The sequence below is a fragment of the Hippoglossus stenolepis genome, chromosome 20 (assembly GCF_022539355.2).
Source record: "Hippoglossus stenolepis isolate QCI-W04-F060 chromosome 20, HSTE1.2, whole genome shotgun sequence".
NCBI classification, from domain to species: Eukaryota; Metazoa; Chordata; class Actinopteri; order Pleuronectiformes; family Pleuronectidae; genus Hippoglossus; species Hippoglossus stenolepis.
The window spans coordinates 12,340,359-12,355,431 of NC_061502.1; the positions used below are offsets into that span (position 1 = coordinate 12,340,359).

At 42.4% G+C, this 15,073-nt stretch overlaps 2 protein-coding genes across 2 annotated transcripts; one reads left to right on the forward strand and one right to left on the reverse strand.

Moving 5' to 3' along the window:
- Positions 1-152: 152 nt before the first annotated feature.
- On the reverse strand, positions 153-1,655 carry mixl1 (Mix paired-like homeobox). Its single transcript, XM_035144522.2, has 4 exons — positions 1,610-1,655; positions 1,194-1,414; positions 883-1,009; positions 153-730 (listed from the first exon to the last, which is right to left on the reverse strand). Exons 1-4 carry the CDS (start codon positions 1,653-1,655, stop codon positions 153-155), a joined length of 972 nt encoding a protein of 323 aa, XP_035000413.2.
- Positions 1,656-5,291: 3,636 nt separating this feature from the next.
- On the forward strand, positions 5,292-14,256 carry acbd3 (acyl-Coenzyme A binding domain containing 3). The gene is made up of 8 exons (XM_035143995.2): positions 5,292-5,608; positions 7,453-7,594; positions 7,876-8,016; positions 8,209-8,367; positions 8,659-8,833; positions 9,178-9,421; positions 9,854-10,141; positions 11,706-14,256. Exons 1-8 carry the CDS (start codon positions 5,341-5,343, stop codon positions 11,918-11,920), a joined length of 1,632 nt encoding a protein of 543 aa, XP_034999886.1. The 5' UTR covers positions 5,292-5,340; the 3' UTR covers positions 11,921-14,256.
- The last annotated feature ends 817 nt before the right edge of the window (positions 14,257-15,073 follow it).

Below are 15,073 nucleotides of genomic sequence, written 5' to 3' on the forward strand. Positions count from 1 at the left end.
AACAAATTGATAGTTTTTTTTTTTACAGTTATTACTATTTTACAATAAATACTTATTTTCCTTTAATGCAAACAGCCTCTTATGATACATGTAGATCTCTTAAAATCAGCTCTTATGATACATGAAGCTTCTTTTAATTAAATTGTGGTAGATCACATAAATCCACCGAACCCAGCCATGGCCTCATTTTCCCAGTCAGAGTCTGAGTCGGTGAAGTCCTGAGCCTCGGCGGGGTGGATCGGGGAGAAATGGCTGAACCTGTCGCCTGTGGCCCTCACATGTGGATACTGGAGCTGGCATCCGTTATCCTTGGGTGACGACCTGCTGAAGTTACTGTGGGTCGGGAGGGGTGGGATCACAACTTTCATCTCTGGTCCAATGGTTTTGTTTGGAGGGAAATTGTCATATTCCACCAGAACCTGTGGCCCCTGGTTGTCTGCCAAGTTGGCCTCGATCCTGGGGGGATGCTCGCTCTCCTTCGGGTAAAGGTGGATGTTACAACACGGGACGTTGACGCTCAGCTCGTGACGCTGCATCTGGTCGGGCTTCACACCGGCTCCCTCCTTCTCGTAGATGCAGGAGCCGGATGTGTGTTCGTAGCTGCTGGGTTTGGTGGGTAGACCTGTCCGGTGTGGGTCCTCACTGTTCTGGTGCATTGAGGGTCTGAAACTGTCCTCTAATCCAAAACCACCAATCCTGTGTGGCTCTGCACTTTGATTGTTGTCATAAACTGAAAGACAAAACCAAATAGGTGAATTTTAGGTGATTTTAAGTCAAATTAAGGGTATTTCAGTAACAATTAACCACATTTGTGGAGTGAAAGTATTTTTGTGGAGCCACACTACAACTGAACAGGAATACTTGAGTAAGACTAATAATTACCCTTCTCAGGACCCATCCTGCTCTGGATTTGGCTAAAGGGCCCAGCTGCTGGTGGATTGGAAACCTTCATGGACACTGATGAGCCAACCTGGCGACGAGACTTAGCTCTTCTGTTCTGAAACCACACCTGGAATTTGAGAGGGAAAGTCATTTAATCACTAATTTAATCATTTTACGACCCTAACCCTGACACAATTTAAGACCATTTAAGATGTCGAAATATAAAGCATTTTCCCACAGTGACTGTTAATCTTATCCCTTCCTTACTGGTGTAAAATCAGTTGATCATAATTAGGAATTTGGATCATTACCTGAATCCTGGACTCCGGTAGCCCGGTCAGAGCCTCCAGTCTCTCCCGCAGGTAGATGTCAGGATACTTGGTGTCTGAGTAAACCTTCTCCAGCACCTCGATTTGCTGCTGCGTAAAGTTAGTCCTCTTCCTCCGGTGCGTCAGTATGGCCACGCATTTATCCGCCCTGGGTGCCGAGTTTGCTGAGTTGTAGTAGTTTGTCACATCTGTGGCTCCATAATCTGAAATGAAAACACAAAATCTGTTTAGTTATCAGAGGACGAAGGAGTCAAAGGAAAGTGGTGCCGGACTTCTGCGTAATTTACGCACAGAAACGGCACTAACTCTGCTATTTTCTCCGTGACCATGAATCGGAGAAGGTACTTGTAGATCTTCTAACACAGGAGGTGAAAGCGGGGACAAGTTCATGTGCTAACCTGTGTTCACCATGTTGTTCATCTGCAGAGGCCCTTCGTGAAACATCTGGAAATGATTGAGATCCCCGACGCGCATATTCCCATGAACTGCAGACATGATCCTGTACGTTTCTCTCCCGGCGGCTGACTGAGTTTGAGAGCATGTGCGCTGGTCGGGGTTAAATCCCCCTCGCGATCAAAGGTGATGCTGTGAGGATGTGTGAATGGGGAGGCCATCAGTGGCGGCTGGCACTGCAGCGGCCGTGCAGCAACTTCAGACGTCTGCCGCGAGGCGGAGGTGTGAAGGCATCACACCTGGGTGGTGGAGCGGTGGCAGGTCGCTTTAAAGGGGTTTTAATGGAATCTGCATGTTCAATACACATCGGCAGTGAAAACATTTATCCGCTTTGGAATGGATGAAGCAATAATGGACCTGTAGCCTTCAAAGAGGGAGCGTCGCAAACTGCCATTTCCTCCACAGGTTAGAGGCGCACACCGACTGTGGTTTGTTGTTTGGTGATAACAGAACAGAGATGAAAAACTACAAGCTGTATATATATATTTAATACTTGATCCAATTTTAGATTACACATTACATATTACACAAACATATTCCTATATATTTTCACAGGGGGCATTTCACTGAGCTATTTCATGCTCTAAAATATATATAGAGTTATATAATAGTGATGTAATGTATATAGATAAGTCATTCTATGTACAATGTGTGTATATATACAAAATTAAGAAATAAGCAACATACAATCAATATAACTATATTCACTAATATGAACAATTCTATATGTAATGATAGATATAGAGATCTCTCATGCTCTATAAAGGTTGAGTCATGTCATGATATAGGCCTACACAAGCTATAGAGCATGACAATGTCTTTATATGTCATGTAACTATTATAGAACATGAAAACATCTCCATATTTGTCATTATGTATACAACCTTTATAGAGCATACACATCTCCTTATATGTCTTCATACATACAACTGTTATAGAGCATGTTGAAATATATGGGAATATCTTTTTCGTTTATATATGTGTGTGTGTGTGTAGAAATATATATCAATTTAATAGATATAGCAAGAAGACACAATGTATTTTCTTTTTTTAATAGAAATGTGTGCAATCTGAAATATACACAGATTTTGCAACCAGGCATGTTCTTACATAGTTGTATCTTTTATTTTCTTTAGGCCCAGATGTTAAAGAATATAAATTATGTTTTCTAAGTCTTCTGACGCTTGCCCCTCAACACTTATCTACAGTAACCTATATAAGAAATGACGCTTCCTGTCTCCTTTCAGTGGCAACAAAGTGGATCTCAATACACAAACCCCAGTTCGAAAGTACCCAGGAGTGGTCACTTGTTGTCGCACGGCTCACCTTCATTCAGAGGTTCAGAGGGGGATCGAGCCAAGAGGACAGATAACAACACAGACAGACTAATTTGCTGCCAAATATTTGGACAGGATTTGAAGGAATGTGCTGTTGTGGTCACACCCATTTATCCATAATCCAAGATGGTTCTCCCCAGTGATTTGTGTACGTACTTGGGTAATAACTCATTACAGTTTGTGCCTCATATATAATTGCTTTGGGTGTGACTTGAATACTGCAATACAATATAAATGACTGCCAGGCTCTTTACCACATCCCTCTTCGTAGGATTTATTGGATACAGCTCTTGCTTGAGTCTTAAACAATTCTTACTCTTGTTGCATTGAACTACAATGGTTTTCTCTGGTAACTTTCATGTAGATCTCTGTGGGAAAATGACTCAAGCGCCATTGTATCGTTTCACATCCACGACGGCACTCATCCATCTCTGCACTTTGACACATACAGCGTTGTTCAGGTAGGATGTGACTGTTGGCAAAGCCGTTCACAGTTGCTTTGTCTGAGGATCCTAATTGGGTATTGCCTGTGTGCACAGACCAGATTGCTATGCTAAAATCAGGCTGTTGAAGTTCCTGATCTTTCTTTTGTGATGTTCAGTGACAGGTTTTCTCAGAGTTACCTGCAGATCCTGGAATAGACGGAGCAAAGTTTTCATCTGTGACCACAAAGCAGTCCAGTCATGGAGCTGGATTTTTGCACAATCCAGTCCCTAGTGCTTACTAGGGATCCACAGAAAAGTCCAACCTGCTTGGCAATAAAACCAGATTATGATTCCAGTGAAAAAGATCATCTCAGCAGTGTGAATGCAGGAAAATGCTGATGCACTTTTGCTTCTATTGTTTGCATGTGCTAATAATTTTCAGTTTGACAGCCAGGGATAGAGATTTGACATTTTAATTAGATTAAAAGGACACAGTTCTAAGTTGATTACTGCTGATAGATTGTAAACAGACTGCACTTTTTAAAACATCAAACAGGAGAAACACTTTGGGATTTCCACTGGCCATTTCCAGTAGACCGCTGCCTCTGAAGACACAAACAAAAGCACCTTCACACCTTGAAAGGGTGACCACTATTGAACCCACAGTTTGACCTGACCACTATACATTTAACCTGCAGACAGACAGGAAAATTATCCTTACAAGGTTGCAGGGATATGTGAAAATCTGAGCTATCTTTTGTTATCAGTTCAGTCGTCGTGTATTTGAGGGACGTTTTAAAGATTTTACAGTACATTTATTGTTTACTGATAAAAATGATAAGGAGAATTTCAGTGTGATGATTGTTGTGGTTTTGTGTACTCGTCTCTTGAGGACAGGATCGTGGATACTGCTGCTATATCGCATATTCATATTTCAGCTGGACTGCTGCTTTTTGGCCTGATACATCAACAATCAGTGTTAGCTTTGGGCAGATACACTGGCACCAGCATTGCAAGAAATGTCCTTAAAGAAATGCCAGGATGTGATGTTTGAGGTCATTTAGAAAATGTAAGCACTGAGAAGTTTTTAGCTGCAAAATATCTTAATTAATAATTCAATTTAATGGATTCTTATTGCTCATTTAATTCAAAAACATGTCTCGTACAGATGTGTATTTCTGCCATGTTGGAAAAAGAAAAACATCAGTGTGTCGTTAGAATGTGAGTTAATGTTAAAACACAAAACTTTTAATTTTCTAACATGAAAAGTTATCATGTAATAATGTAAAGAGTTTTAAGATTTAACTTATGTTTTAACAATAACATATGTTATAATGTGACACAGATGCATTTTTTCTTTACACGTTTCGGTCGTAGTGCTCATATCTTTTTAACTCTAAAATACTCATAGAAAAGAGCAGCAATCCACCCATCACCAGAGTGGCTAAATTAGATATGTTTTAAAGCAAATTATAATCTTTTTCACAATATCAATGTTGTTGTTGCTGTTGTTGTTGCTGCAAGATTAAGTGTGTTCAAAGACTGTGGGATAAAAGCACATTATTAGTTTAGGTACAAACAAACAATTATTCAGCAGTAAAGTGAACATGACATCCATTATAAAATTGATTATTATTTTTACATTTTACATGTGTAGTAATAGTAACATTTAATCAAAATAAAAGTGTAAAATAAAAAAAATAAATAAACGGAAAACTTCTTGCATCAATCGAGTACAATAAAATATACAACAAAATGTGTAAAAGCTTCAGTCTGAGGAGTTTAAAATAAAAATATTCCTGGGATCGTTGAGCGCGTCATCATTATTTACATCTAAGGGAAAAAAAATTCTCCCGGAACTTCCGGTCGGTCTGAGCGGAAGTAGGTACGTGGCCGCTTCAGCTGACAGTCTGCATGATGGCGACCGAGGTTCAGAGCGGCGACCTCGACAATGCTCCTTCCAGCCGGCTCGAGGTCTCCATCGACGGCCTCACCCTCAGTCCGGACCCGGAGGGCGAGCAGGGCCAGGTGGAGCAGCCGGAGCCCGAACCCGCGGAGCCCGAGCCCGATACGCCGGGAGCCGCTGGGGGCGAAGATGGAGAGACTGGCAAATCCGCGATAGAGGGGAAATGGGGCTTTCCTCTACTGGAGCTCTACGGAATGGCGCTGAAATTCTTCAAAGGTACTTTTATATATTCGTCACAATAACGCAGATCGAATGGTTAAAAGAACAAAACAACCAGACGAGCCGGTCCGCTGGCTGAGGTTAGCAGGATGCTAACTTTAGCTGCTAGCTGTCACCGCCGGGGCTGCCGCTGTCAGCCCCAACGGTACATTAGCTTCACGGCTAACGAGAGGCTAACTAGCTGTGTTCCGTGGCTGTTAAAGGGTCAAACGCTTCCGTTCATACGAGGGTTTGACCTGGAGACGTGTTAAATGTGCTGTTTGCGTTATGGTGCCTCCTTTTCCTTTGGGAGTAAACTTGTCGTATGCTGCTCAACTAGCTAGCTGCTGTAGGAGCAATGAAGTCCGACTCTTGGTCTGTTTTAATTTGGGAAAACACGCCCTGTTGTTGCGGTTGTGGCGGAAGTAGGAAGCCTGCCGGTCAGCGGCTGTGCTGAAGGAAACATGTCTGTGGATGAAACCTGTCTCTAAACTCCTGATGACCAGTTCACTGAGCTGCGTTTCCAGTGCTAATCACCAGCAGCAGCAGCAGCACCACTCCCACGCTGCCACTACTCCAGCAGGAAACACACGGTCACCTGAAGGAATTCGTCGTGCTCTGAGTGAAGTCAAACCTGAAGATCCTTCCAGTGTGGAAGTCTTTTACCAAGAGGCTTTGGCATCACTGTCACAACTTGCACAGTGTCCACTCCAGGGCCCAGGCAATACAACAATATCAATAAGTACTGCAATTAGATTTGGATCAATAGCAATATAACAAAAGTTCAGTGTGATGTACTGCTTATGCTTTGAGTTTTCCAGTTTTTATCATCGTCTGCCCATAAAGAAGAGTTTAAAATCAGAACCTTCACTCAGGAGCAAAAATCACTCTTTAAACTAATAAAGAACTTAAAAAGAATAATGTGAGACTTATCGGTATGATTATCAATATGGATATGAAAATTCAGGTCACTAGTCCGGATTTGAATGTATTTAAAACCCTGATGTAATTTTTGGCCAGTCGCTCAGCCTAGTCTATTCTATGCTCAAAATACAACATGAAAAAACATTATTGCATAATGTATAAGCATTTATAATGACTATTTTTGAGATTGAAGATGCTTCAGTTATATTCTGTGAAAGTTGCCAAGAATAGGATTAGTCAGGGTAAATAAGAGTCATTGTCAAACATAAAAAAACAAGCTTTTAATAGAGATACAACTTTCAAGGTTTTAAAAGAAGTTAGAGAATCAGGTAATTATGGAGCAAATTTCATAATGTAAGTCTATGAATCCAAAAGCTTGGTCAGTTATAGTCGCCCTTTGTTACGATGTGGTCTTGCCTTTTTCGTGCCTGTGATAAGCTGAGCAGCAGCATGTTGTATTAATTGAAGAGGATGGATGGAGGGAGCTGGAGCGGATACTCCAGTAAAGTGCATAACCGTTATCTAGATGAGACCTCTGTGTCTCACCCTAAGTGATTTCTGGTCAGTGGTTACTTTGCAAGCATCCTGAACATGTGTCAGGCGTTTTGTACACTGTACACAATCCTTGTGTTGTTGTTTTTCGGTGTAGCATATCTGATGACTGTGTTAACGCTCTGTATGTTAGAAATGTGTGCTTTGTGTTTTTTAGTCCAATTCGATTTACCTGCATAACTTGTACACACAAGTCCTCTTGCCTCCACTTAGCTTGATCAACAGTGCAGTTGTTCTGTACGCTACTCTATAGTAACAGGAAATACGATAGCCTACATGCTACGGCTGTTGAAAACACAAAAGTGTATTGTAGTGTTAACAAATGCTTGTCACAGCAGGACATTAAAAACACTGCTAACTTGTTACTTCCACTCTGCTCCGCTCAGATAAAGATGGCAAGGCTTTCCACCCGACCTACGAGGAGAAGCTTCGGCTGGTGGCGCTCCACAAACAGGTGTTACTGGGCCCCTATAATCCTGACGCTTCGCCGGAGGTCGGCTTCTTTGATGTCCTAGGAAACGACCGCAGGTAACTCCAGCAGACATCTGCATACGTGTGTGTGTGTGTATCTGTGCATGTGACCTTTGAACTACTGAGGACAATCCAGCAATTAACCTGTTTTTCAGGAAACACACCCACTCACACACACGCCTTTTCATTCAGTAGTTTGTTAATACAGTCCATTTAACTCTTGATGGTTGCTTCTTATGTCCCAATGAATTTAACATTTAGTAAATCTTTGGAGGGAATTTAGCCTGTTTTACTGCACCACTTTCAAGGATCTCACCTCCATTTGACTCTGTGTGCAGGAAAGAGTGGGCGGCCCTGGGTAACATGGAGAAGGAGGATGCCATGGTGGAGTTCGTCAAGCTGCTTAACAAATGCTGTAACCTCTTTTCTCCCTACGTCACATCACACAAGATTGAGAGGGAGGAGCAGGAGAGGAAAAGGTAACTTGTTCAGCTGCAGTTCCCATGAGAGAGATCCTTCTGCTCCAGTGTCTAAATATACTTACATTCAGTTTGTCCTATATGAGGCTAGAAAATCCTGGAGGCGACAGGGGAAATATATATATGTTTGTTATATATAGTTTGTAATTAATTTGATACATTTTATAATTTCATGTCTTTGTTCCTCAACAGGCAAGAGGAGGAGGAGCGTCAGCGGAGAGAAGAGGAGGAGAGGGAGCGACAAAGACAGGAGGAGGAGAGACGGAGGCTTGAGGAGGAGGAGAGGCTTAGGAGAGAGGAAGAGGAAAGGAGACAGGCAGAGGAGGAGAGGCTACGGATTGAGCAGCAGAAGTATGTGTGTCTCTGTGTGTTTGCTTAATGTGCATTTGCTTTATGTGCGTGGGCGTGCATATATTGATTTGACTTCAGCATTACTTCTACATGATCATCACACTCCTCTGACACTGAGATCTATCAGGGTGATGTCTTTTCAGCTCTGTTCCAGAGATGCCAAAATCTATTTACTACATCTCTTCTTGTCTATGTAAAGAAAACTACAGTTCCCGTTGTCCACCACTGCCTCCACTCCATTTCCTGCATCTCCATCCTCTCTAACTTAGCTGCTCTGTTTTTTTTACCCAGACAACAGATAATGGCAGCGCTGAATGCCCAGACAGCAGTGCAGTTCCAACAGTATGCTGCCCAGCAGTACCCCAACAGCACAGAGCAGCAGCTCTGCCTCATCCGTCAACTCCAGGAGCAGCACTACCAGCAGTACATGCAGCAGCTCTACCAGGTGCAGCTGGCCCAGCAACAGGTAGGATGAGTTTGTGGATATTGTTTGATCATTAGATTTTGGAAATATTGGTAACTTTTCTGTTAAAAATAATCACAGTTTGATATTTGTGTATATCTATATAGAACTTATTATCGAGTTTGAAAAAGAAAACAAATAGATGAATCTAAAATACACAACAATCTTTTAAATAACTGTAGCAGCAAAAGTAGTGCGAGTCATTCAAATGGTGCATGTTTTGGCTTTGCTTGTGGGGCATGACATATCATCAAATAGTTGTCAGTTTAGCTAGCTCTGGCTCTGACATATGTCTGTAGTTTGGTTTTTCCCTGTTTTGACTCTGTGTTGTCTTCCTCTCGTCTCAGGCAGCCTTACAGAAGCAGCAGCAGGAGGCTGATATGATTGTGCAGGGGACGTTGGAGTCCAGCAACTTCAACAGCGGTGACCATGTTCCCGCCTCAGCAGCGGGACCGTTGTGTGCAGCTTTACCTGCCGGCGAGGAAACCCCGACGGTCAACGGAGGCCAGTCAGACTCGTACTCTGAGAGCATGGACCGGGAACCAGAGCCTGAGCCGGCGGAGGAGGTCTCAGAGAACGGACCTTTATTAGGTTGGTGGACTGTAGCTGTGTTTACAACAAACATGCTCATTGGAGTTAACTAAGCAATCTACACTTTTCCTTGTTGTACGGCTAATGGCTACAGGGCAGAAATCTTTCTATCTTACAAACAAACCTTTGCACCAAACTTGAAACCTGAGTCTTACTTGCTGTGACCTTGCTGATATGACCTGGAGGCCAGGGAAGAGGAGAGCTAGAACAAGTGATACATGATAGTCTGCTGGTTTAGGTATCATCCAACCTGAGATCCTCGATAGTAAGCACACACACCTGGAACAAACAAGACCTTAGTTTTATTCCAAAGCTTGCACCCTTAGGGAAATTCATCCACTGTGGCTGTGATCTATCAAAATGCTTTAGCAAAGATGGAGGAATGCATAGTGTAAAAAAGCTGATAATAAGTTTCTTGTTCCACGATCACAGCTGACTCCCCACCGGTCATAGCTGCTCCCTCCATGTGGACACGGCCACAGATCAAGGACTTCAAGGAGAAAATACGGCAGGACGCAGACAGTGTGATCACGGTGGGGCGCGGCGAGGTGGTGACGGTGCGGGTCCCCACCCACGAGGAGGGCTCCTACCTCTTCTGGGAGTTTGCCACGGACTATTATGACGTCGGCTTTGGGGTCTTCTTCGAGTGGACGGACGCCGCCTCTGCTTCAGTTAGTGTGCATGTGTCGGAGTCCAGTGACGAGGACGAGGATGAAGAAGGTGAGATGTGCGCCGGAGGCATGGGTGAAATAAGGCTGCTGCGTATCTGATACAATCACTCTCAAGTACGGCAGCAATGTCAACCAACCTGTTGTGGTGATATGTGTCTTTAGAAATGAAAACACTCTTAATTGTAACGTGTGCTTTTACATAACATGAGTCCGTTTTATGCAGGGTATGAAAATCAGGTTCCTACACAATGCAGATATCAGTGCCTGGGCTATGTTCTGATTTGGTTTCCCTGCTTACGGGCAACATACACAGCACCACACCTGCCTATTTAACATGTAACTCTGGCAACACACTCTCTACATAGCTCTGGCAGCACGTAACGTTAGACCACATTTACAGACAAATGTTTGAAAACCATTGTGTGTAAAGGAAGGAACACGACGAACATAGTAAAGCACCTGACAATGCACGGAATACAATTTGAAAGCAGAGGGATGCACCGTGTTGGACTGCTTGCATGACTGCATGTTTTAAAAGTATTGATTTAGCACCAGTGCCCAACCTTAGTGTTAAGTTTCATGATTGTTGTGTTGGCTCTCCTTAAATAGAAGAATATATGCTATTTAATGAAATGTCAAGTCACGTTGATTAGAACAAAAACATCTGTTTCATTCATTCCTTTCTGTTGCATGTATTAACTTATGGAGAGACGGAAAAACTTACCAGGTTTATGGATTTTCTTTCCTGCTTATCTTATCTTCACAACTGGCCAACACCATTGTTAAACATCCATTGGTTCTCCCAGGGGCAGAGGAGCTCCTGTTTGTGGTTCATGTGGGAATCCAGAGCATGGTGATAAAACATTGATAAGATATGAGGCAGTATTGTGCAGCAGAATTGGCTTTGTTGGTTGAATTATGTTTACACATATATGCCAGTCCTTCCTTTCAGTGGTGTAAGTCCTGCCCATGGTTCGGCTGTATGGTCTTATATTTGTGCCACAATCCTGAGTATGCAATTATTAATTTGTGTTTGCTCAAAGTCAATTATTCTTCAGATAATGCAGATACATTTTCTTAATAGTTTTTCTTGTGCTCAGAATTGAGACATTAGTATTGATTATTTATATGCTGTTTTTAGCACTGAACTCCATTCTAAAATGTCTGGTGAAATCATGTGAGAATACAGCAGGAAAATGTCTGGAAACAAATATCTGAGGATGAAAAAGAGGTGCCATGCATGAGGAAGAAACTGATGAAGATGTAAACTTGGGAAGACCACGAGATTCGAGAGCTTTTGGTGATAAGGCAGACACCGATGTTGATGTGCTATAAACAAAAACACAAGATTTATATACTCTATCCTGCCTCCTGCAAGTTCTACCCAGGCGCCACCTCATGTTCTAGACATTCCCCTGTTGTTGCGAACGTGTTTTTGTGACAGGCACTGCCCTAGAATGTTTGGACCAAATTTCCTGAACATTTTCCTGAGTTCATGTCTGAAAACTCTTTGCCTTTTGTCTGTGCCATTCAAAAAGATGAAACTTGCCACATTTGTCATGTTTCCTTCCTGCCTTGTTACTCGACCTGACACGTTGCTCTTGTGCCCGCAGGAGAGCCTCCCAGTGAGGAGGAGAAGGCAAAGAAGGAGGCAGGGAAGCCCCAGGTGGACGAGATTGTGCCGGTGTACCGGCGGGACTGTCATGAGGAGGTGTACGCCGGCAGCCACCAGTACCCCGGCCGTGGAGTCTACCTACTGAAGTTTGACAACTCCTATTCACTCTGGCGCTCCAAGAGTGTTTACTACAGAGTCTACTACACCAGATAAGCCTGAATACAGACACAGGGGGAGCCAAGGAGTGTGTATGTCCATATATCTATATGTGTATGTGAGAGTGTGTCTGTGTTGGTGGAGATTTGTGCGATGGCAGCCTGTGTATGTGTGAAGGAGAATGTGCTACCAGATATGTTCTGGACAAAACCACCAGAGGGAGACAAAGAGGCACATGTGGAGCCCGAGTCTGGAGATTCGACTATTATGTTTGTACTGTGTGTGTGTGTGTGTGTGTGTCTGTGTGTCTGCGTGTCCCAAGATACACCCATGCTAGATCCTGACATCGAGCCCACGGAGGAGGAGTGTGTATTCCTGTTGTATATTCACCACCTGTCTTCGCTGCGCTCACGTAGACCAAGCTGTAAGACCTGGCTCTCATGTTGTATTCTACCGCTCTTCACCCTGGGCTCCTCTCATGTCAACACCCCAGCCCGACACTGTCCAACGTGGCCTTGTGGCTGCTTCTGCCCCTGAGTGATGCTTTCATGACCAGGAGCGAACACCAGGCGACTGTGCCAGCCAAACGTTTCTAGTTTGGCAGTAACAGCGGCTGTTTATCCCACGAGAACACAGACAATGTTGAATTGAAAATCGTACTATACTGAACATGTACTGCCTGACACTATAACTTTTTGTTTCTCAGAGAGCTGCTGGTCTTTGCCAAGTCTTACTAACACTTTACAAAAACAACTGTACACACACGTCATGTTTTTTAAGCAGTCCGTCATCCTCTTCCCTAGTTACCATGCATATATGAAGACCTGAGGGGGATGTTCTGTGGAAGCAGTGCTCTTCTTGGCCTATTCTCATGCAGATGTCACCTTTTAGTTGTTGCTACAGTTTCATCAGGGCATCAGGAGTAGCTTTCTTCTTTTTTAGATTAGAGTTTGCCGGCAGAATTTATGAAGGACGGGCGAGAAGGCGTCGCAGGATTTAGCAGAAGCTCCAAATGAAGTCATGGGTGTTAATTGAGGGAGTATAACATAACAAACACATGGTTAAAGTATGGCTGTGGCTCTAAACTCAAACATCTCAGTGTGTGATGCAGATTAAAAGATTTAAAAACAAATTGTTTTCTCCTAGAAATATTTTTCTGTGTAATGCCATTTCAATTTTATTTCCACCTTCAAGCTCTCTTGTTGAGAGTCCCTGTTTTTATGGTTACACCACATGGATATGACGTTAATTAATCAAAAGAAAGAGGACAGCGTATTAAGACAGATGTTGTATTGCTGGGAGTTGTTTGTGTTGCGTGTTGGGAGCGGCTGTACTGTGACACATCTAACAATAAAAACTCAATGATTCGGAGGTCATGACACGTTGTTACGTCTCTGCAGCACTCGAATAACAACACAACACAGAACACAGTGCTGGTGTTCCGTTTTGTTTCCAACTTGTCACCTCAGACATTGTGTCGTGAAATAAACTAAGATGATATTACACTTCTAATTGTGTCTTGGGTGACGTGGTCGCTTACTAACTAGGTTGTGACATCAAAATGTATTCCACTTTCCTTTTCTAATTTGTTTTTTGTTACTGCCATAATTAAGATTCACCCTGTTTGGTTTCACATTTAATATGCACGTTTTTTTTCTGTACCTTCCACCTGGTGCATTACGAGCAGTGCTCTATCAACTGTGGGAATCTGACCGTTGCTTGTTGAATGGGACGGGGGGGAGTCTTCACTGGGCATCAGAGACATTTGGTTTCAACTTGCAACACTTCTTGAGCTGTGTTTGTTCATTTTTATGTGTGTACGCAACCAAACCTCAAAGACGCAGAGGTGGAGTATCCTGCAAGTCGGTTATGCCTCCTCTGTCCTTTTTGGTTTTGTCATATTATTTAATTGGAGGCCGCTCACGCCTCCTGCCCGTTGGGTGATTTGTGTAACGTCACTTCCTATGGCTCAAACCAAGCCATAAAGTTCAAGCAAGTTCCCATATCTTCTGATGTGTGATGTTTGTTTTCTCTTTCTTTTTTTCTTCTTAAGTTTCTAATTGCTCACCGAAAGGTTTGAGTCGACTTGTTCAAGCCTTGTATGTAAATAATTCTACAAAATGACTATGTATGGGTTTTTAGATGTGGAGGGAGGCTATTGTTTTGAGAATAAATGCACTGTAAAATATGGTGAATGAGAGATGTATGCATTTTACCCTGAATGAAAGTCCAAAATTCACAGGAAGTATAAAACTGCTAAGGCTCTATTGACATGACAGAGAAGCTCATCTTTTTTGTATTGTTTTGACTTGTTTGGATCTCTTCTGAGTTGGGGGCGTATATTTAATCTTGATTAAACTTATGTTCATGTCTAGAACTGGACAGTTTACTCACCTTTGTGTTTTATTTATTATTTAAATATGATCACATTTTGATGCTTTGTGTCTTTGGTTCCTAAATCTTTCAATGATTTGCTGCCTGGAAACTGAATTTCAGAGATGACTCCAAACAGACATTTGATCCTATCATAGCATCAAAAGCACGGGTGGATTAATAATAATTTCAGATGCACACGGTCTGTGTTTTCTTTTCTGCTTTCTCCATGTCAAACACTTGGCTCCCGGCCTTGTTGGTGAGAAGAAGAACACTTATTGTAGTTTCAGAAGAAGACGAGCAGTAATAAGAGGCATTGTTGGGAATGGGAGTTAACAAATATGACTTATGAACAGCAAAACATCACTCGGCTTGTTCCCCTTTTTCCAGCAGCGGTGTGTTTGTCATCCTAAAGCTGCTTTCCTGTAAACAACATTTTGTGCTGAGAGGGGGACATATTGCGGATGTTACTAATGTGTGGGAGGAGGATGCACCTCGGTTTATTTCCCCTCGTGATGCACGTTGGATGTCACAATATTCTGAGTAAAGGGATATGGAGCAAAATCACTGCCAATTGTTTTGTCAATTTGAAAAAAAGTCATTGTAGTTTGAAACAAAATATTTTGAAGCTGAAAGTTTGAGTTGGATCTTGAACTTTGAAAAAGTATTCAGACTAATAAGTGTAAGAAAAGTATTTTCAAATTAAGTATCATTTTCATTTAATCTTGGAATTCTTTTGATTTTAAATGTTTTAATATTTCACTTTTATGAATATTTTTATATGTGAGGTCTTATTTTTACAACTGTAGAATTTATGTTTAAGATTCAGATCTCATA